A 22,568-nucleotide genomic window follows, 5' to 3' on the forward strand; every position below is an offset into this window, starting at 1 on the left:
AAAATAAAAAACGACAACAAAGAATTTAGAAAAAAATATATACATAAAGAGAAGCAATAAGAATAGCGCCATCCTCTCTGCTGTGAAATGCATTTTTTTTTGGTTTTCTCCATAGGCAACGATGAAGAAACCAAAAAGCTAGAGAGGAGTTTAAAAAAAATGTAAGTTGCGATTGTGTGTCTCTTTTGACGAAATCCAAGAAGACACCGTGCTTCTTCTATATACAACCAGACGAACGAGATATGGCTAAGAAAACGGAGAGACCAAAAAAAGGTGGGCGTTACCCCTTTAGCGATTGGGGGTGATGGGGGTCTTCTGCCACCAGTCATCCATCATGATAGGCACCACACAAACGCTTTGGTTGACAACGCACAGAAAGGGTACAGCAAGCAATGGCGACCAAGCGTGTGTGTGTGTGTTTCAAAGATTTTTTTTCTTTTTGATCTGAACGTTAGAGGGGGAAGAGAGGGGGGACAAGAGCCCAAGCAAAAACGACAAAAATGGAAGCCAAAATTTTTGAAACACAACGCGAACCTCGCATCAGAAGTCACGGTTGACGCTTCTCCGACTGCTTTATACGCCCCAGAACAACTACTGCCAACCTTTTTTAAAAAAATAAAATAAAACATTCCTGAGCCATTCAAAGTGCAACAGTTGAAAATTCACGTAATAGCGAGCAGGGGAAGAGAAAATGTACCCGCCTTTTTTGAGTTGTGTAACCTATAAGTAATACGTCGAATGGCGGACGTGGGTTGTTGTCGGTCGCATTTTTGCGGGAGCGTCCTCGACCGCAACCCACAAAAACGATGAAATAAAAAAAAAAACCAAAAAAACGGGAGATTGTTATGCGTCCTCGAATTACTTTGATGACCCAAAGCAAGAAACTAAGCTGCCCCTCCGCACAAAAAGAAAAGAAAAAATATGTGAAAGGTCAGACTACCGCTACGACATACCGAATCCACAGACATAATTTCGCATAAAAAGAAAACCAAGAATGACATCACCATTTTTCATTTTAAAATGCAAATTGTAAAAAAGAAGAAGAAAACTATGAAGGTTTAATCGAATCATGAAACACTCGAAAATCGATACCGTAATAGTTTGCCATCTCCCCTCGTTTTCCCAACCCGAAACTCTTCCATAATTCCAGGACGGTGCAGTGTGTGTATAGATGGTAGACGAAGCTGAGCATTCGTCGTTTCTCAAGTTTTATGACGCGTTTCACGATCGCTCCCTTCTTCTCCCGACAATCGGTACTATTTCATTGCGTACACAGACAAACTACAACAACAAAAAAAGACACGGCGATCTGAATCCGTGCCAGAAACAAACAATTGTTGTCAAATATGAATGGGAGGAGAAAAAGAAAGTGGCAAATAAATAAAAACAAACAAACCCAAAAAAAGCAAAAATCGACCACAATGAAATCAATCCTCCATTCTTTCTTCACATTCCGGAACACTGACATTGTCGACTCGAAAGAAAAAGGAAATATTTACAAGGTACTTTAAGTATTTGAACGAAGGATTATGGCCACCTTTTGGGACGACATCTATCGTCCTCCCTCGTCTCGTAGAAAGAAAAGAAAAAAGAGAGGACCAAAGTGTTCCAGTAATCCGATAAGCCGATATATAGCTTACAAATAAATGAGTGTTTTCAGAAAAGCCAGCCTCCGATTAGCAGCTCATTAATAAAGCGTGACATCCCCGTTAAAAGAAAATAACTGATTGATTCATGTTCCCAAAAGAAAGACGTTTAGTATGTAAATAAAATAGACAGGCAAGGAACACCTCCCCTCGAAAAATAAAACAAGCCATCAAAGCAGCCCTGCACTGCTATCTGTGCATCAGATGGATCATGGCTCCTGGACTGTTTTACCTACCGCGAAGAACGACGACTTTGATCAAAGCTGAGAGTCTGTGATTCCCCATTTTTCGTCTCCTAGTTTCAAATACCATCACTTTTTTTTGTTTGTTTCATGCACTAAAAAAAAATAAATAAATAAAAAAAAAAAATGATCTATAGACTTTCAAAAGATATAAGGCAGCACACTGGTTGAGCTTTTCTTTACTCCCAAAAACAGAAAAACGGAGGGATGATCGCACTTTTTAGCTGTCAACCTTTTCCCTTTTATTATTCTGGCCATCATCTTTCTCTCTCCTCTGCACACAGACGACAGAGACATAAAAGCCCATGAAACAACAACAAAACTCGGACCAAAAAAGGTGGGCGCAGCAGGTACGACATCCATGGGTAGCGTCCGTTGGGCGCGTGTCTATACTAAACAGCGGTGAGCATCAATTTCGTACGATAACCCGAAACAAAACAAAAAGGGGAAACAAGAAAAGAACCCAACTACCACCGCACAAACACACGACGCTAAGATGGAAGACTGATGGCCAATGACGATGACAGCTGCCTTAGTTTTTAGACGATTTGATGCTGAGATATTACAACCCTCCCCCCCCTTTTTTTTTTGTTGCTACCCTTTTAAGTTTCATGTTATTTATTCGTCTTTGTTAACTTCAATCTTAAAAAAAAAAAAAAAAATTTTTTTGTAGCCAGTGCCATGTGCTGTATGCACAAAAAATAGAAATGAGCATAGCTGTCAAGCGTGACGCAACGGTAAATGAGTTGAGGGCGTTGTTGGGAACCAGAGAATTGTCCCATCGTGTCACGCTCATCCTTTTTCTCTCACAGTTTCTCAGATAGGCCGCTGTCAATTGCTGTACGTTCCTGCTTTGCAACATGAACCTTTTTTTTTTTTTAACTAGTCTATTGTATAACCCTTTCGCATCCTTCCGCGTCCGGCCGTCTCCCGCTCGTTTAATGAGCCGTTACCTTTTCACGCAGGATTTGTGTCGCCCTACTCTCTTTTATTTCGAAAAACAGTAGCAGCCAAACATTTTGTTGGTTTCCAAATCCGGTATATAGAAAATAATCGCCCACGAGTCTGTAGGAAAACAAAAGAGCATCCTCGAACGGATACGTTGCGCGCACCGACCCAAATAATTACATGAAAATGACTTTACACGCACGGTGCTGGCGACACATGCGATCAAACGGAACCGAAAGCGCATACGAGTTACTCAAACAAACAAAATCACGCAGCCCACAATACGAATCCTTTCCCCCACTATTGAAATAGATTGTTTCATAAAAGGTTTGATAAGAACTAGATTTCTAAACACACGGTGCGAGTCCATATTCCTATTGTTTTTCATCATCAACCATCAAAAAGTTGACCTCGGCAAAGCAAGCGGGCCAAACCGCCATCGTTCATCACGTCACTTAGCCGTTAATAAAAGTGTCATCGCTCTCGTTCCCCAACCGCCTCCAACACCATCAGTGATGCGGCCGCAACCCATCGCCGCCTTAGGACCTACCTTCAACTTCCACCGCAACAACAACAACAACTACACAAGTTGGCCAAAGTTTTCGGTTTGATGGGCGAGAAAAGCGACGGCAGTGGCAAAAACGTTCACTCCTCAATGTGCGTGACCGCCAGCGCACGATTCAAAACAACGTGAAACAAAAGAAAATCAAAACAAAACAACAAAAGGTTGATACTACACGGACAAAAGCAAAGACGTTAGAGCAGTTGAAAAGCGAAATGCGGACGATCACAGTCAAAGATGATGGATATTAAAAGGCCACACACACAACAAAAAAAAAGAGTCGTGAACTCTTGAACTCCCCGCACGAGTCACTTCCTTGCCGGAGCCGCCATCACTCGTCATCGTAACTGGCGAGGTGCTCTTAAGAATCCGACAGAAATGAAGAATGGCCGAGGGTGAACCAGAAACGACAGAGGGGAAGAACTGCCTCAATTAAATATTTGCCATAACTGCCTTTACGAAACGATATTTTGTGTGTAATTTCACCAATCTGCGTGTGTGTGTGTGTGTGTGTGTCTACGCAAGAAGAAGAAGCCTCTCGCTCCTTGATTTGTGGGTAATAAAGCAAGTCGATTATGACGCAAGAGGCAAAGAGGGAGGGAAAAGATGGATGTAGAACTGGCTCAGATTATGCGGCATTCAAACTCGGCAGTTATGTACGATGAAGAGACTTATTCCAGCTCGTTTTCTCCACAGTGGTTTTCGAGAACGGGGAAACGAAAACCAAAAAGGGGGGGCCATCAACTGGAAAGATTCATCTACCATAAAGACAAGATGGGGAGAATGAGACGAGCATAAATTATCCTCCGATACCCGAAACTCGCAACCCTCCCTTCTATAAGATGCAACTCTCGGCTCAGTGTACGTGAAGTACATCGTTGATGGCTCCTGGCTTTCTGATAATTTCCCGTTTAATTGCACAGCGAGCAAGACTCGATTGCAGCTCATTTGTTCAACCGACCAGACCATCATCATCAAAACAAACAACAAAGCGACAGTTGCTTTTAATTGCGCCCTGTTTAGCCTTTAGCTGTATGAATAATGCGCTGTAAAACACGCAAAATCGACGAATCAAATCGTTTTTAGCAATCAGAGAATGAAAATAACAAGTTGAAAGAGAAAATCACGTTTTTGCCAGTTAAAATATTAGACTGGACTCTGGGCAGCAAAAATTTGTTCCTTCAAGACGATCCAGTTCCAGCACACGACAAAGTCGAGGGCTGGTTTTTTCTTGTTGTTGCAGCCCGAGCCACAAAAATAAAATAAAAAAAATAATAGGACACAGTCCGTTTTCGTCGCACATAACGCTGACACGCAGACAAAAATCAGATTGAAAAACAATGTCTCCATATCTTTGGATATCAAGAGTTGTTTGGGGGGAAGCGATGCAAAGACCAAGAAACAAGAGAGCATTCGTACACATATATAGCTTCCATAAGCAAATAGATATATACATAGAAAGAACAGAGTTAAATAAACCATTGGGGGTTTTCCCTCCTACACCAACTACAAAGTACGACGATATCACACAGCTTCTCTTTTCCTTGCGGTTTTTTGGCTGGGACCATCTACGACATAGACGTCAAACGAAACGGCTCATCTCCCTCCTCCCTTCTATCCCCCCCTTTCTGTTTCTATCTTTTCTTATGGAAAGAACCCACCCTGACGCACAGCTTTCTCTTCTTTCGTCGTACTGTATTTATATATATAGGCGTCACAGTATTGTTTACAACCCAGCGATTTTTCTGTTTCTCCAGTTGCTCCATGCCCTCTCTGCATAGCGAGACCATACGAGCAGAAGCTTCTTTATTATGCTGCCCTTCCCTTCTATGTTCGTTCTTTGTATTCCAATACCACCCCTTCCCACCACAAGCCATCAAACGTTCAGAATAGAAAAAAGGAAAAAAAAAAAAAAAAACTCAATCCACCCAATGTAATGCTCCAGTTAAATCGTATATAACGCAAACCGAGTTGACTTGTCGGATGAGAGTCCGTGAAACAAATGAGGAATGGAGAGACAGGCCATTCATTCTTTCCCTTCCCAAGCTATTCTCGTACGCTTATCAAGGAGAATGTAAATAAATAAAAGTACGCAAAATGAGAAGGAAAAAAACAGAAACAAAGTAAAACAAAACGGAATTGTGCCAGTGATCGAGCGGAACGAGATTCATCACCGGCCGAGCTCTTCAAACCATCGGAGAAATGACAACACATAAATAAAATGGCGGAATAATGGCAGATGCAAAATAAAACCGTCACCAAATAAAAAAAAAAAAAAATGATTAACCTTCGTCATCCGTCCGTTCGTGCGGCCAATTCATCATTCATCAAAAAGTGTGCGTTTAAAAATGGTGCGGTTCGAAGAAAAGATCAGCGTCATGCCGCCACCAGTCTGTCACGACCGTGAAGCCGCACGCGTGTGCCCTCCTTTCATCCGACGCATTCAAAAACGGTTTTTCCATACATCTACGTCAGCAAAGACTGTTAGTGTTAGTCCCCCCCTCCCGCTTTTCGCCCTTCTTCCATTTCTTTAGTGTCTTTCGCCTGATTTCCGCACTGCCACAAGAGCAAACGGAAGCGCCTGTCCGCAGTCACGTGAATGAATGGCGAGTGTTTTCTTTTCTTTTTTTTTTCTTTATGAAAGAACCCTTACCAGTTGCCTCTTATCAGATCGACCGTGAGAGTTCACACAATTTAAAGAGCATCGAACACTAAACGAATATCTGACCGCTAGAATTTTGGTGAGCTAGTGAACGCCTCCCCCCTCCCAAACGTAAATCGAAAATGCGACGGTATCAAGACGACAAAAAAGCGCAATCTCAACGCCAACTAAAAGATATGAGTTAAGTCGACCTACCGATGATTGTGTTGTCCCCAGATATGAAGAGCCGGATGGTGTTGGTACATCGAGATTGTCCTCCTCTGAAACAAAGAAAGATGAAAAAGATTTCGTTAAAAAATTTCGCGAAAACAAAGAAACAAAAGTAATATTAAAAGAAAGGCTCTAGATTTCACTTGTTTTATTACTATTATTTATCTTAGACTTTCTAAATGTGAGGAAAACTAAAACCGAGTCTTTTCGTAAATTTCTGAATTAAAATTTCTTGTCGATTTTCTAAAAAAAGGCCGCACATTAACAGCAATTTTTTTCTTCTTCTTCTTGTTACGCCTTCCCTCTGTGTTTGACCCATTTCGGCGATATAATTCTGTCTCACCAAAATGTGTACGCGCATCAAACAATAAGGAGATATCAAACGCAAAAAAAAAAACACACACAAAAAAAAACGAACAGGGCAGAGAAACCAAAACAAAAATTACCGGGCGGTGAACACACAGCAACAACCAGAGAAAAATAAAGAGATGGGAAAAGAGAGAGAAAAGAGAAGAAGAAAAAAAGAGAAGAGCTCCACGTTGCCCCCATGTTTGGTTGGTGATTTCTGTTAAGGTGCGCGCTCGAGGCGGTCCCTCTGACAGATGAGTGATGCATTGCTTGCCTGACATCGCAGCCCCCTCCTCCCCTTTTACTCTACGTGAAAAGCAACTCTGCGTGATTTTTTGTTTTTCTTTCTCTCTTCTCCCTTTTTCCTACTGCCGCTACTATCGCTCTCTTCTTCTTCTTTTTTTTGCTTCTTCCTTTTACACATAAATACATGCTTTAACCTACTCTCGTTGCGTCCCGCGTCGATCCCCGCAAACCGAAACAACGATAATGTAGCCTGGAACATGTCTACGGCAAGACACACACACACATCAAGCTGAATGAGGGGAATTGAAAGCCATTTCAACAGTTCCGAGGCTTCCACGTAAAAGGCTTGCATTACACACAACATCAACTGTTGGTATGGATTATTCTTCCTTTTTTAGCCCTACAGTCTGTTTTGTCCATCTTCAGGGTCTTTCTCACGGCATCCGAAGTGCCGTGCAACTGATCAACATGCAAACCCCGGGCAGTTATTGACTGGTTGCATTCTTAAAAGAACACCTTATTCAACAGTGTTGCCCTTCCAGTAAAAAAAAGGGGGGGGTTTATGGCACCTTAAGTATCCATCATCAATGATTTCATTAGGGCTATTGCTCGACTTTGCGTTTGAATCAAACAAGTCACTTGGGCTGATGAATTCCTATTTTTCGTAAAGTGAAGAAGAAGAAATGGGGGCGACCATCTGCTTAATCACGTCCTGCCTTTTCTTTCCGTGTCGTATCAAGAAAGAAGCCCGAACCGCCACTTGCTTTGATTATTACTTGCTGCTATAAAAATGTTGAAAAGGGGAAGTGACATGCGTTTGCGTTTCTACGGTGTCCCCCATGTCGCAACAGAATGTTTCAGAATCACGAGAAAAAAAATACGACAACACTATGTCTCCGTATAAACGGTGACACACTAGGTTCGTACTACTACTCTCCAAACCAGCACTATATAGCCTATAACATCCAGCTGATTTCTCGTTCCCCTTCTTCGTGAATGAAAAAGGGGGGAAACAAAAGTTACAAAAACATGTTGCGTGCTACTCTTGTAACGTACTTTGGTTGTGCCCGAAAATTTACAAGGAAAAAAAATGTTAAAACTTTTTTTTTTTTTTCTTTTGATATTTTGCGGTGGAAGGATCTTTCTCCCTAAATACGTAAGAAATAATTCGAGTTAAAAAAAAAAAAAAGGCAACGCACCGGCTCATTTTGGGGTGTCTGAAAGCCAACAGCTTTTCATTCCCTCAAAAGGTTGGGGAATCCCAAAAAATAAAGAAAACATAAAATGAATAGACGCACAATAACACGATGCAAAAAAAAAAAACAAAAAAAAAACAAAAAGTGAAGATTTCAACAAGAACGAAAGAAAAATAAAAATACGAAAAAAGAGCGAAAAGCAGCGGGAGCCGGACTCGAGTTTTAAAAAATAAGCGGTGTTTTATAAGCCGAAAAAAAAAAGAATGATTCAGAGTATTACATAGATACCGACCTTGGTTTTACTTATTCCACGTTTCGCTTTTTTATTTATTTATTTTTTATTTATTTATTTTTTTTTTTTTTGGGGGGGGTTAGAAAAATATTATGGTGTTTAACCAACTCAAAGATGATGGATGAATGGAAAGGGGGAAGTTTTACCTTTTCTATTCATTTCTTTATCTCTTATTATTATTATTATGTTTTCATTTGAATTCTCGGTTTCTATTTTTCATCGTCTCTTTTTCATTCGAGTTCGTCTTTTATATTCAGAGTGCAGAGAGCATCGAACCAGTCCATCTCTGTGGACACAACAATAGGCCGACATCAAACTCATCGCAGCAGCCGCGGTCAAAGCGAACCGACTCTTGTATTTCCAACACTGTGAAAACATCGTTCTTTCTTTTCATCCTCGAATTGGTGGATGATATCTGTATTATTCCCTGTTTTTTTTTTGGTTTTTTTTACTATTATTATTATTTAAAGGAGAAGCAGTTGAGACTTCTCTCTTATTTCTATCATTCTCCATTTCTGTTAAACGGTGCCGCTTTGCCGTGAAAAAATAACAAAAGAGGGCGCGCGGGCTATTCAAGAACAAAAATAAAATAGGAGGAATCAGCAGCCCTCGAAATGTCAACGTGCCTACGATCTTCATCAAGAGAAGCGCGACGGAGGTGCCGTGAGAAATCAACTAGTGCGACGAACGACGTCGATGATTGAACTTTTTTCTCCTCGTCCAAAAATCAAAATAAAAAATTCCCCTCGTTTCGTTGTAAGCCTCCTCGCCACCTATTTATATATTATTCACGGCTTCATATCACAAAGGCACACACATTCAAAGCGATCCATCATCAATCATCCATCCGATATCATGGGCTGCCTTTTCATCCACAAATCTACTACTTATAATCAAAGCGTTCTCGTACACTGCAATCCTTACAACTGTACACAGCAGACTGTGTAGTTGCCCCAGCCCGATCGGTTCCAGTTGGGCTTCGAAAGGAAAGAGTCCGTGAAACGTGGCCTCGTCGACTATAATTATCCAGCCGTCTGACTGCTTTTTTTCTTTTCCTTCTTCTTCTTCTTCTTTCTTCTGACAATAATAATAATAAGCTGTGCTGCGCAGTCATTGTACCGAGTCTCAAGTCCAAGCCAGATCGTACATTTTATACACCTAGATTCTCAAATTCGGACCACTCTTCAAAGTTAGCGGCCATGGTCTCGTAGGGCGGCCTACCTGCTCTTAAGTCTTACAGCCCTAAAGTGCCTATTAACGACAGTCAGTTAGATAGGGTAATGGGTACGAATTATTTCAGCTGCTAATTCAACCAGTCAAATTCATTTCTTTTTTTTTCTTTTTTAACTTCGTAAAGAGCAGCCCCCAAGCTAGAATCGTTTCAAATTCGTTGCGCGCAAACTTAAGAAAAAGCCCTTCAAGCAACGGCGTAGCGAGCGCATTTTTTGACGGGCAAAAACGAAGGAGGCGGCTCGTAACCTTCTACGTCGGTACAATTTAAATCTTTTAAAAATAACTCTTCCGCCCGACATATTCCGAAAGCGTTGGTTGGTATGTAACAAGCTGAAAATGTCCTCAAGGCACCAACTTTTTAATCGTTGCCTCATTTTAGCTTGACTTGTCGTCGAGTGCCACTCGTCAGTTGAGTCGTGTAGTTGCCAGTTAGAAAGGTGTGCACAACAACCGTGTTCTCGCTTCCCTTTTATTTTTCTCCTTCTTCTGGTTCTTCCACCCATCTACGGGTTTCTACTTTGAGGGCGGGATGATCTTTCCTCTTTGGCTGCCAAACAGTCCCATACGATTGCCACTAGACTGCTGCTGAGGTTTCACTCTTGACAGACGAGCTGCCATTGGCCGGTCGGGACAAGGGCACGTGACAGAACCCACCTACCTCCCCTGTCTTTTTTCTCTCTCTCTCTCTCACATTCGTGGCAGCATAACTGAGAACAACCTTTTTTTTTTCATTTTTCTAGCTACATGTTATAGGGCATAGAGCGGTTGAACAAAAATAAAATTTTTTATTTTTTTTTTTCCTGACATTTCTTCACAGAAAAAGGAGAAAAAAAAGGGAAAAGGCGGGGTAGAGGATGGCAAAGTGCCGAGGTAGCACAAACACGGGCCAGAGTTGCACGGGTGCAGTGCGCTGTGCGTCCTTCCACTGTTGAGAAAAAGTTTCGGCGGAGTGTCGACGCCGACCGAAACTAGCGCGAAAATCAAACAACCCCCTTTTCGAGTTGCAATCCTGAAGGAACGATACTCAATTCAATTACTTCAAAAAGCCGGTGCCTTTGACAACAAGCTATTGGCATAGCTTTTCTAGGTCTCGTTGCACTAACAAAAAGAAAAATTCTTTCAACTTCAAATCAAATCAATTCAAAAATTTGTAATGTAGAATTCAACTGGCATATCTGAGTGCGCTCGCCTCTGTACTTCACCCCCTAAACATAGTGTTCCAACACACGGACACAAACGCAGAGGGAAAAAAAAAGGTGGAGGGGGGCTGATTTTTTAATGAAGGAGGGTGCACGACCGTCTGACGTCCGGATCTACTCCCATACAAAATAGAACACAGAAGGTGTCCGTGATTTAGTGGGTGCACATCTCCCCTTCTTTGCACCACCCTACAAAGTTGCTGGGACAGTGTGAAAAATAAAAAAAAGAAACAGCAGAACAAAGTCTGTTGTGCCTCTGTCATTTCCATCCATTCTCTTTAAAACTACAACAAAAGAGTGATTGTGTGTGTGTGTGTGTGTGTGTGTGTACGTGTGTGTGTGTGTGCGGTAACAGTGGCGTGGAGCTGCAAAAAAAAAAAACGGGGACAGTAGCCCCCAGTACTCCGTCCGATCCGGCTGTACGAGTGTGCGCTTGGTGTTGGGTGTGTGAGGTGCCAAGAGCGGCGGCGCGAGCACAACCGAAAGAGAAAAGACATTTGGACAAGAAAAAAAAAGGAAAAAAGAAAAGAATAAAGACGTTAGAGAGGGTTGCCAAAGTTGGATCGAACGGCATTGTCATCAAAACATTGACGGAAACCGGAACGATCGGATCCATCGTTCCGTGTATACAGTGACGCAAAAAATTATTATTATTTTTTGAATAATTTGCAAAACAAAGGACGAAACAAAACAAAAATATGCCAGTGTGTGCGTGGGAATGGTGAAGTGTGTAGCAGTGTGTGGTATTTGGTCAAATATTTCTTTTCAAACATAAAAATCGTGTTTTAAATTCCGTTGGTACTACGAGAACAGTAGCCGCCGAACATCATTGGATTAAATAAGGAACAAAAAAAAACAATCTACTTCATCATCTTTATGCTTCGTGACTAGGTGCAAACGAATCTCGAATTGAAGCGCCATTCCGATCAAACAGGTATGAGATAATGAGATAAGTACTCTCAAACAACAACGAAAACATCACATACTTACACATACCACAAATACACACGCACACATGCAGTGGATAAAAGAAAGAAAAAAAAAAAAAAATAATAAAAAAAAGGGCATTAACATCTAATTGGTTCCTCTCTGCTAACCAAGTATAGACCGTTCGGGTGTTGTGTGTAACAGGCAAAGAGCTAAATGCTGTTTTATGGAAAAAAAACAAGATGAAATCTAAACAAAAACAAAAAAGAAAACAAAAACAAAAATTCAAACCCAGTAGCCTGATGATGTACTCTAATGTAATTACGAGCTTCTTGCCTTCTTCTTGTATTTCCCCCCCCCCCCTTCCCCCACCCGTCCGTCTTTGGTGGATGGTACGAGGTAAAATTATCCCAGCCAATAGAAACTCGAGTAGCGCACAACACACATCGTGTAATTACATAGTCTGACCTTTTCCTTCTTCTGTCTCTCCCGACTCTACTTGTGCGTCTGCATTATTTTCGACCATCCCCCCCAACTCCTCAACCCCTCATTCTTGAAATCATTTTCTTGTTCTGAAATTATTGTTTTGTATTCTTCTTCTTCTTTCCTTTCTTCTACTGAACAGTAGTCATTAAATGGCCTGGGCTTAACCAAAAGACGACCGAGCAACACCGTCCATCAAAATAATACACATAGATGGACATAATCGAAGAGAAAGAAAGAAAAAAAAACACAAAAGAAGCCTTACAAGCTGTTGTTGTTGTTGCTGCTCCAACTGTTTCATTCTTTTAATCAGCCCTCATAGAGATTCGATGAGAGACTTGTCGAAGGTGGGCTGTTTAATGGTCGGGTCAAACGTGGTCGTGGGGGTCTTAGTACCTCGTTACATCGCAAGAGATGGGAACCCACAAGATTCATAGAAAAATGATCCGTTTCGTTTGTTGTTTGACGTTTCCCAGCAGGTGTTGAGCTAGCCGCTTGCTCATCTCCATAATATGGAGAGGTTGCTACTAGCCCCAGCGGTAGTTCAATCGACGACGGAGAACAACACCGGCTTCGTACAACAACAACAACAGCATTCGTCAGGTAGCAGCAGCGCAAGCGGTAGCAGTCTCGTAGAGTACCTCACGAGTGGCCGTTCGTCCCTGGACTCGAACGGAGTCGTGCGCGATGGCATGATGATCGGCGGCAGCCTTGCAACCACGCAATCCGTCGCCGGAATGGGCGGCAACAACGGCGAAGAGGACGACGACAACGACGTCATGCTCGGAGTCGGTGCTCATCACGCACCTTCTTACTACGACCAGAATCTAGTAGTGGCCTCAGCTTCGGCCGTCCTTCTCCACCATCAACAACCACAGCCGGCCGTCGGTGACCTCGCAAACTCGATGCAACATCACGACTGTGACGACGACGAGGACGACGATGACGCAGAGGGGAACATCGACAACGGTGGCGATTTCGCTTGGATGAAGGACAAGAAAGTGGCCCGCAAAAACAATCAACGTAAGTGCAAATAAGAGACGTGATGCCGCATCATTTAATTAGTGAAAATTGGTTGGTTACTCTTAATCTGTGTGTTAAGAGGCTATTTAAAGTTTCGTGTTAAAAGAGCGCGTCCCAACACCAAAAGAGCCACAATGTTTTAAAGAGGGGGGGGGGGGGACTAATTAGCATATTTCGTTTCGTCCTTGCGGTGTCAATTGAATTCGCGTTCGGTAAAAGAAAACAAAACAAAGAGGGCAGGAAATATTCCAACGTTGGCGATGACGGGTGGGCCGATCCATCATCGAGCTAGTAAATCAAGAGACCGCCAACCCAACACCGCCACTTGAGAGTAAAGCTAATGGTAAAGCGGCTGCTCTTTTCGTTTTTAATTTTTCTTGTCCGTCTGGCCCGCAAAAAAAAAGGGTAAAAATACGAAAGTAGCCACACACAAAAAATAACAAATAAAGAAAAGGGTAGTCAAATATTAGACCAATGTCAAAAGGAATTGCGACGATATTTCCCGGTTGGCAATTTTTGAAAATGTTCAACCCTCGCAAAGAGGCAGAAATCTGCAAAAGTGACCGCACAAAAAGAGCCGCTCCTTTCCGACAACGGAAATCGGCTGGGGTCTTCCACTCGACATTGTCTCGTGTTTGCGACGACACTCGAAACATGCCGGAAGAGGTAAAACAAGCAGCGACACCGGAACAACAACAACAAAAAAAAACCACTCAAAGTTTACCATTTAAAAGAAATTGCGATATAAATCCCCTCGGAATTTCAAAGGTAGAAAAAAAAAAAGTAAACAAATAAAATAAAAATAGCCATTTTTCAACCGTACGATGTAAAATTCAGTTCCACATGTTTTTCAAGTTGACAAATCTCCTGCTGATATCGGAAAATCCCCCCCCCCCCCAGAAAGAGCAGAAAAACTATGCTAATCAAGTATTAGACAGCATTACGTCAGAAGATTAGCTTTTCAAATGAGGCGATATACGTAAACCAAACAAAACAAAACACACATACACACACAAAAATGGCGTGCACATGTAGGCATGTTTTTGTTTCCCTAATTCACGTCGTCTTCTTTCGATAGCGTTCGGCTTGTCGCCTTACAAAGTGCAACTCTGACAAAGAAGGCCACTCTTGGCTGCATGAGACGGAAGGGGGGGGATTTGGTGCGCTAGACTAGACACCGAAAGCCCGCGTTTTCGTAACATGTGTGATTATTCTCTTCTATCTCCGTCCTTCTGTCTCGCATGAAATCGAAGCGGCCAATATAAAAGACGAGGACCGTGGATCGACGAGATTAAGTCGCTTTTCTTATTTCCTCCTCATTCCCGCCAATGTCGTCCCATTACGGCGCGAGGAAGCCTTGCCTACCCTATATATGCATACCATTTACGTAGAACGACGCGCTAGAGAGAAAAGGAGAAGAAAAAAGAAATAAATTGCAAATAAAAGAAGAAAATCCAGTCATCCGTGTGGGGGGGTGCGAATAGGAAAAGTAGACCATGTAGAAGAGGATCAGATAAAAGCGATGTGTGACATACGTGTCGATACATTCCGTTAGAGTGCTACGCAATCGAGCGCAGCCCCAGCAAATGTTTAGCGTTTGAATTTCGGCCGTTTACAATATCGATAAGCTCGTCGTGGTTTACGCATCGCCTTGAATTTGTTCGCCACTTAAACAATCCACTATTCGCCAACAGTAATTTGCAAGAAACATTTCGAATCGCTTGACATTTCAATCCCACATTTTGAATGCCTATACTAACAAATCATGCCTGATGTCTTCCTTCTTCCAAAACACGCGTCTGTTTCTGTTATACATCACAGTCGATATTTTCCGGGAAAAGCAAAAAAAAAAACAGTCGATATCGGCAAAAGCTGTTCAGATCATTCACCAGAAAAATTAGGAAGAAAAGAGAAGCAAAAACGAACAAATTACTTGACAATAACGGAACAAATAGCTCGATTTCGTATGTTGCATTCCCGATCTGCATGAGCTTGTATCCTTTCGTTATTGACATTGCCAACTCTTTTTTGCTGTTCGCTATTTATACGACGTCATATAAAGGAAACGATGCAAAAGACGCGCAAGAAAACCGCATCAAATGTACGTACATAATATCTGCATACGTCATAAAAAAACAAACGCAATAAGAAAAAGAAAAAGACAAAATCAAAACCCCTTTTTTATAAATATCGAACGAAAAAAACAAACAAAAACAAAACAAAAGATAAAGAAAAGAAGAAAAAAAAAAAAACTTACCCGATGTTATCGTTGGGATTTTCGTTTTTATCGGCACTCCCGCCGTCCGGAAATTTCCGCCTTGTTTGGGAGATCGTACACACGATGTCAGGAATCGCCCTCCTGTCAAAGAGATAAAAGATAACCGGTTAAGACACTATTCAAAAAGCCAATGTTCATGTAAATGTATGCAATGTGCCAATGGCGCAATTCAGCTGGCCTTGACTCTTACAATGTTTTCCCATGGACCGCTTGATATCTTAATAGACTCTTTTTTCTTCTGGTATCAGACTTTCTCCATCCGGGAATGTAAAAAAATACCCCCCTAATAATAGTCATATCATAACAACAAGCTAAGCAGGAAAAAAAATAAAATAAAAATATCCAACAAGTTCGACAATTGCATGGGCAGGCATCTGCTGGCGGGCACAACAACAGCCCGGCCCAACCAACAGCAGAGCAGCGACAGTTTGGTTGTACTGTCGGACACGCACACACACAAATTGATGCCGTAGCTTTAAAAAAAAAAAAAATCTTTCAGGAAGATTCTCTACAAATAAAAAGTCAAAACATTTCGTTTTCTAGTCCAGAGGGGAATATCCTGATGACCATCATTATCGTGAGACATGGAGGGAGATGCAAGTACTAGGTGCATTATAGTAAGCGGACAAAAATTCGGCATGAAATCGCTTCCAGCGGCTTCGTAACGCATCACCAGGTGTGCACACGCGAAAGCCAACAACAAACAACAAAGTTGGCCCGTTTGCAGCTACAGTGGCGACGTTCACCACTGTCGCCGCGTTAGGCTCGGCTGAGTTCGAACACAGCGACACAAGTGGCTGGGCGCTGCGTTACACACACTCGAAACATACAGACATATATGCTGGAACGCTGTACACTCTCCTTAACTAGCGTACAATGAGAAAGAACAATATGCACAAAGGGGGAGAAAGAAGAGGTGATTTCATGTGGCATTTTTATGTTTTTCCCGTTTCATTTTCGCTGCCGACTCGTCTCCTGATCGGTCGATTGCATGTCGAATAACTGCACCACACCGAGCGCAGATGAAAGGAACTCATGCAACCCCTTCGTCCCTATTTTTTTCTTCTTCAACCGAAACCAAAAAAAAAAAAAAAAACGCAAAGAGGAAAAATGAAAAGATAGATACGAACAGTAAGCTTGTTTGTGTGTGTGTGTGTGTGACTGTACAATATAATCAATGGGAGAATAATCATCCGTCCGGCTCTCCCATTTTTCTTTTTTTCCAAGGCGTGTACGTGTACGGTAAACCCACGATTGTACCGAGACTGACACCAATGTTACGTGTAACCTTCGTCCACCCCGTTGATTGTCACAACGGATTTCTGTGTCACAGCCCATCCACACCCAACGATGTCATTTGTCGTTTGCCTTGTGAAAAAAATTATGATAATCATGGCGTCATGTCTCTTTTTCTCAGATTCCTGCCAGGTCGTAGGTGAAATGTCACGACTTATTATTTCATTCTGTCTTCCCGTTTTTGTTTTTATTTTATTTTTTTTTTTAACACTAAGCTGTATTGCGTACTGTTGCGACAAGTGGTTTTCTTTGTGGAATAGATAGGACCTATTAAACAATAAATGGGAAGTCGAGGGAAACAAACGTACGAAATGCGGAAACTACGACCGTGTTAAGATTGCTGGTCACGTTAAAACGTCAAGTCACGGAGAGTTGCTTACCGTCCACGAAAAAAAATCTAATAAAAAAAAAAAGCCAAAGGCTATGCTTATTCAGTAGCGAAAACTCGTTCCAAAAATAATAAAATAAAATAAGACCTTTAAATCATTTTCTTTACGCTTTCTCAAGTTTTGATCCGGTTGGTCTTTTAAAAAAAAATATATAAATATATACAATCTCTTTTCCAATGACAATTGTTCCCTAGTTACGGAAAAAATGGGGAAAAAGAAAGACAATAATAAAAAAAAAGAATGTCCCGAAATCCTTGGCATATCTTCAAAAGAGAAAAGAAAAGAGACGCCATTCAAACAAATTTAGAGGCAATTTTTTTTTTTTTTTTTTTTTACATTCTTCAATTGTTTGAATGGAAATAGAGATGTAAAAACATCTGGAGTTTGCTTTGATCTATTCTCCCCCTTCATTCCACTTTTTTCGGAAGACAAACAAACGCAAAACAACCGAGACAGGTCAGGCCGGCATTTTGAAAAATTGAAAGCGCGCGCTGCGGCAAACCAGAAACCTCCAACTGTGTGTGTATTCATATTCGACTTTTTATGTTTTCTTCATTGATAACAAAACGCGAGCGCTCTTCCGAACCGACCACTTGCCACAATCTTTCACCCAAAATATAAAAAAAAAAAAAAAAACACTACCACCATTTGGAATATTCACGGCGTGACTAGACATGACGAAGCAAAGGTCCATGGGCCCCTATTTCTCAGTGTCTGTTGTCTTTCTATGCTCATTCAACATTTTCAGCAGAGACGGGGAAAGAGCAAACGCAAAACCGGTAGGTGAGTCGGGTTTGAAGGGAAAACGGCGGGAGGGCGAGAGTCAATTCAGTCGATTGAGACGTCAGCGTTGAAAAGGATAAGACTAAAAGGTGCTGCGTTAACATCGTCCCTGATTGCCTCGTTTAAAACGTTCAACGAATGAACGGGATAAAAATATAGTTCTTGAAATTCGCAAGATGCGCATAAATAACAAGAAAACTGAGCAGATAAAACGATCGATAAGCAGACAATTAAGTATTCATCCATTTCATTTGTTGTTCTTTATTCGAAAAATACAGTCAATGAAGGCCTGCCGCGACGACTCCGGACGGCGTACACCAACACACAACTGCTGGAGCTCGAAAAAGAATTTCACTTCAACAAATACTTGTGTCGACCTCGTCGGATCGAGATCGCCGCCTCGCTGGATCTGACCGAACGTCAAGTTAAAGTCTGGTTTCAAAACAGACGAATGAAACATAAAAGACAAGCGCTGGCCAAGAAGGACGACGACGGATCGGGTGGCGGAAGCGGAGGACTCGGCATTTTGGACAAAGTTTCAGGTAAAGAGAAAAAGAGCAAAAAACGCGATTCGATGCTGGCCTGCCTCAACGCTAGCGACAGCAGTAACGCAATGATGGGCGGAATAAGAGCCACAAGCTCGTCTCCAATCACAACCACGCCCGACTCGTTTGCCAGCAGCGGCGGCAGCCCAGCTGAAGCCGACCGACGCAAAGAAAAATCGAGTTGTCAACAGGCAAACAACAACAAACTGGGCAACATCCACCACGTCGATTCGTCTTCGCAACACAGCGATGAATCGGCTGTCGGCTCGTCGTCGCTTCCGCATCCACGCCAGTCTCAGCAATGTTTCACCAATTATTGCAAGCCTGTGCCAACGTTGCTGGACGGCCAGCAACAACAGAGCCCATCGATAAGCACAACTATTTCGCCAAGCAGCCGCAGTTCCAGCGGCAGTCAACACAATTCACCTCATCCGCCCATCAAAGTTAAAAACGCCGTAACAGCCACCGACTCATCAGCTCCTGCTGCAAGGAATAATGGGACCCAGGCAGTGGTGGTCGCCCAGTCGTGCTGGCCAGCCATTCAAAGCAATCCGACGCCTAACAACTCGCATTTTAACCTGGAGGCAACACCTTTCTCGAACGACATTAAGCCTACCAATTTCAACGGCCTAACAACCCCGTATCCAGTGCAACAACAATATCGGCCGGTCAATAATAGGCCGCCGCAAAGTACCTACGGTAGTTTCAACAACAATTATTCGGCGGGGCACGAACCCCAAACACAGCAACATCCGTACAACAACCAACAGCAACCTGTGCCAGACCATCCAACATCTTCCTACGCGAGCAGCCATTACGATTTCAAACCACCTGTCAATCATAGTTACACGACAACATATTCATCTCCAGAATTGAATCCTTCAACACGAGCGCAGCCTATACAAAATTCGTGCATGTCCCCGAGAATGGGCTTGGTTCCTCAACAGCAATCCATCAAAAATCAAACGGGCCTTGTCAAAACGGCCAGTAATTTCCACAACGGCGTTGGCATCGGCTGTCAACAAATGGACCAATTCAACCACTTTAATGGGACGGGGCAACAGCAATCATCTTTAATGAACAGCAACAGTACGGGCACTTATTATCCGGCAAAAACGCTCAACACGATTGGAGCAACGAAAACGGCAGAAGCCAACAGCTCGTACAACAACTTCAGCGCTTATCCCATGCCGATGGATGCGCACAAAATCCATCCGCTTGGCGATCAGCAACAGGCCAATGTCAACAAATGCGTTACCTATCCGGCCGATCCGGCTATTTGTCCCACGTCGTATTTCTCGCCAGGGGGCGGATCGGTATCGTCCAATGGCTGGAACAACAATTACGGCGGTCACGCCAATCAAACAGTGCCGGTCATTCACAAATTCACGGGTAATGTGGCCACGAGCAAGAAAGCCGACGAAGACGACCGAGTCCAGCATCACCACAACGGCTCGCCCATGACAACTAACTCCCCTTACATGTACCACCACAATCAGCAACAACATTCAGGGACCAAAAGTCTCATTCCCAGTGAGGTTAGCATGAGCCAATCCGTTGGAATCCATCAGCCAATTCATTCGAATCATCCGGTAGCGGCTAACAATCCAAGCAGTAGCCTAAATGGAAATCTTCACCACTACAACAACACGTACGTCGGTAATCCTCACGGCAGCGAAGCGACACATACAACGGGCGGGCAACAGATCTGCGACTCGTCCGACTTTAACTTTCTATCAAATTTGACAGGCGACATTAGCGAGTATTACGAACTCACGTGAATTTTTTACACTATTTTATTTTGCCCTCTTTCCCACGCAATAATTCAATCTCAATCACCCCAGTTAAACATTTGTAAATAGTTGACTATTATGTGTTCAATTGATTATAAATTTTTTTTTCACAACAAGAATTTTGATGCTACATCACTAACACGCCTCACTTAAAACTAACACGAAATATGTTAACACAAATGAACATACGCTAAAATTCCAAATCGTACCAGGACTTAATAACCTGTGATTGTTCTGTTCTCGTTTGTTATTATTGTTTGTCGGTCCATTCACGAAAATACATTCGATTCTTTTCGCCATTTAATCGATGTATTATTACCTTTTGTTTTTTGTTTTAACGATTTTTTTTTTAAAGAATTGCTGTCTAAAGAGTATGATCGATCGGTGTTGCACGGTCATCTTCACACAACGCGATTGAGAGTTCCAGTCCAATTCAGGCAGTTGCAAGTTGAACGAGAAACCCATATCAGCGTACCAAAATAAAATCCGAGTGGATTGTTAGTTTCATTTTTAAAAATATCATTCATAAAAACAGTTCCATAAAATACATTAATAATAATTTTAAAAAAATGGATGAACAGCCGTCGAGAAACAAACAAAAACACAAAAATGTCCACATCCTCTTCATGTAGGCGTGTTTCTGTTTGTTCCTCTTCCTGTTGAGTTCTTCATCCAATAGACAGGGTCAACACTCTTCCGTCCCCACTCTCGGATGCCATTTAAAAAAAAAAAGACAACAGTCGAATCACACATACTTCTTTCTTTACGCATCAAATCATCTGCATGATAGTGGAGGACGAGCTCGTCTGCTTTACGTGCTCCATCCATTCAACTATCTATTCATTCAAAACTCTCTGAGCGATTGCCAAAAGCATTCACACGCCCAAATCAAAGTGAACGACGCACCTCAATAAGTGAGACTAAGAAGAACACAGGACTGATTTTTTTTTAAATTTATATTTGTCCAGACCCTTCGCCAAATTGGGACCTGAAGCCCTGCGATTAATACGCATAAATTATACATTAAGTTGGTGTTCCATTTTGTTTTCTTTTATAAAGACATCAAACGAGTTCCCAATTGGGGCATTGGGGGGATCGAGCCATTGACGACGAGGTAATGAGGTCGGTGAGAATCAGACGAAAAGGAAAAAGAAGTGAGGTCGTCTCCGACCATTGCGACGGCCCACCCAAGTCGTGATGGATGAGCAAAAGATAAAACTTCAACGCTCCATATTTGTAGAAAAAAAAAACAATATATTTAAATCAGATCCAGCGTGATTAGCAGAGACCACCCTCACCGCTGTCATCGCAACCTTGTTTGTTTTGCAACGTTCTTTGTACCGTTTTTATTTTAATTAATTTTTTGTTGTTGTCAACAAAATGCTCCATTTTCCTTTGTAGATCATTCTTTTTTTTTTTTGCTTCTTAAGCTCTCCTAAGAGCTGCAATCGCGATTTTGTTTTACATCTCGCCCAATCAATCCTACACTTTCCCATTTTAGAAATTCTTACTCCATTCACAAAATCGAAAGAAGCAGAAATATGGACATAAAATAAATTATAGCTCAGTCAACAAATTCTTGAACGACACAGGTGAGCGTGGGAAAACAAATGAAACTCTCGGGCAAAGCGCAGCATATCGTCAAAAAGAGGAACGTAATATGGAAACGGTGCATTCGAGTGGGATTCCTAACCGTTAGATGGCGGCATGATTACCTGCCGGTTCTTGGGCCTGGTCACCATCAAACAACAACTCTACACCCTTACACACAATCGCACAACGACTGACATCTGGGCCAGCATATTTTGATAGATTGAAGTACGAGCCTTCGACTCGTCGATCAAGAGACAGTGGGTACAGCTCAAACGCCACGACTCAATTAAACAGCTGGAGCAAGTTCGAAAGAGAGAAAAAGAAAAACACAAAAACAAAAAGATAAGGCAAAAAGGGAAATATCTATCGCATTCGATCCCATCCGATAGGATCAAACACCACTACGACCACTACCTTTAAACAAGTCTTGGTCCAGCGCGCCTATGATTGAAATTTCCATCTCTAAATCAAACACGAACGAAAGAAGAAAGAAAAAAAAGGAAAGAACGAAACAGGTTAAAATGTTGGAGCATTTCTTCTTTTAAAAAAAAAATGTGGAATAAAAAGAAGATGAAATCGAGAACGATGGAAGAAGACGAGACGGGTCTTCATTTGATCCATAAATGAAATACGCCGCGTGGAGCTATTTAAAAATGCATAGAAACATCCAGCCA

General features: G+C 42.1%; 2 protein-coding genes across 15 annotated transcripts in view; one reads left to right on the forward strand and one right to left on the reverse strand.

Moving 5' to 3' along the window:
- Positions 1-22,568, reverse strand: part of LOC116923204 — a 213,801-nt gene that overhangs the window by 165,803 nt on the left and 25,430 nt on the right. For all 13 annotated transcript variants that reach the window (XR_006646703.1, XR_004394424.2, XR_006646702.1 and 10 more), the window contains 2 exons: positions 15,475-15,576; positions 6,256-6,320 (listed from right to left, as the gene is read on the reverse strand). Coding sequence is in view for 1 of the 13 variants with exons in the window: in XM_045173678.1 (XP_045029613.1) it covers positions 6,256-6,320; positions 15,475-15,576 (167 nt within the window). In the remaining 12 variants the exon portion in view is untranslated. The remainder of the gene's footprint in view (positions 1-6,255; positions 6,321-15,474; positions 15,577-22,568) is intronic.
- LOC116923196 (homeotic protein proboscipedia) lies at positions 9,986-20,605 on the forward strand. 2 transcript variants are annotated; one of them, XM_045173672.1, is made up of 3 exons: positions 9,986-11,718; positions 12,671-13,217; positions 18,242-20,605. In XM_045173672.1, the coding sequence occupies exons 2-3, from the start codon at positions 12,707-12,709 to the stop codon at positions 20,287-20,289; spliced, it is 2,559 nt and encodes an 852-aa protein (XP_045029607.1). In that variant the 5' UTR covers positions 9,986-11,718; positions 12,671-12,706; the 3' UTR covers positions 20,290-20,605. The 2 variants fall into 2 exon arrangements, with proteins under 2 accessions (XP_045029607.1, XP_045029608.1); XM_045173673.1 differs by having other exon boundaries at positions 12,674-13,217.

This window comes from Daphnia magna, linkage group LG5 (genome assembly GCF_020631705.1).
Source record: "Daphnia magna isolate NIES linkage group LG5, ASM2063170v1.1, whole genome shotgun sequence".
NCBI classification, from domain to species: domain Eukaryota; kingdom Metazoa; phylum Arthropoda; class Branchiopoda; order Diplostraca; family Daphniidae; genus Daphnia; species Daphnia magna.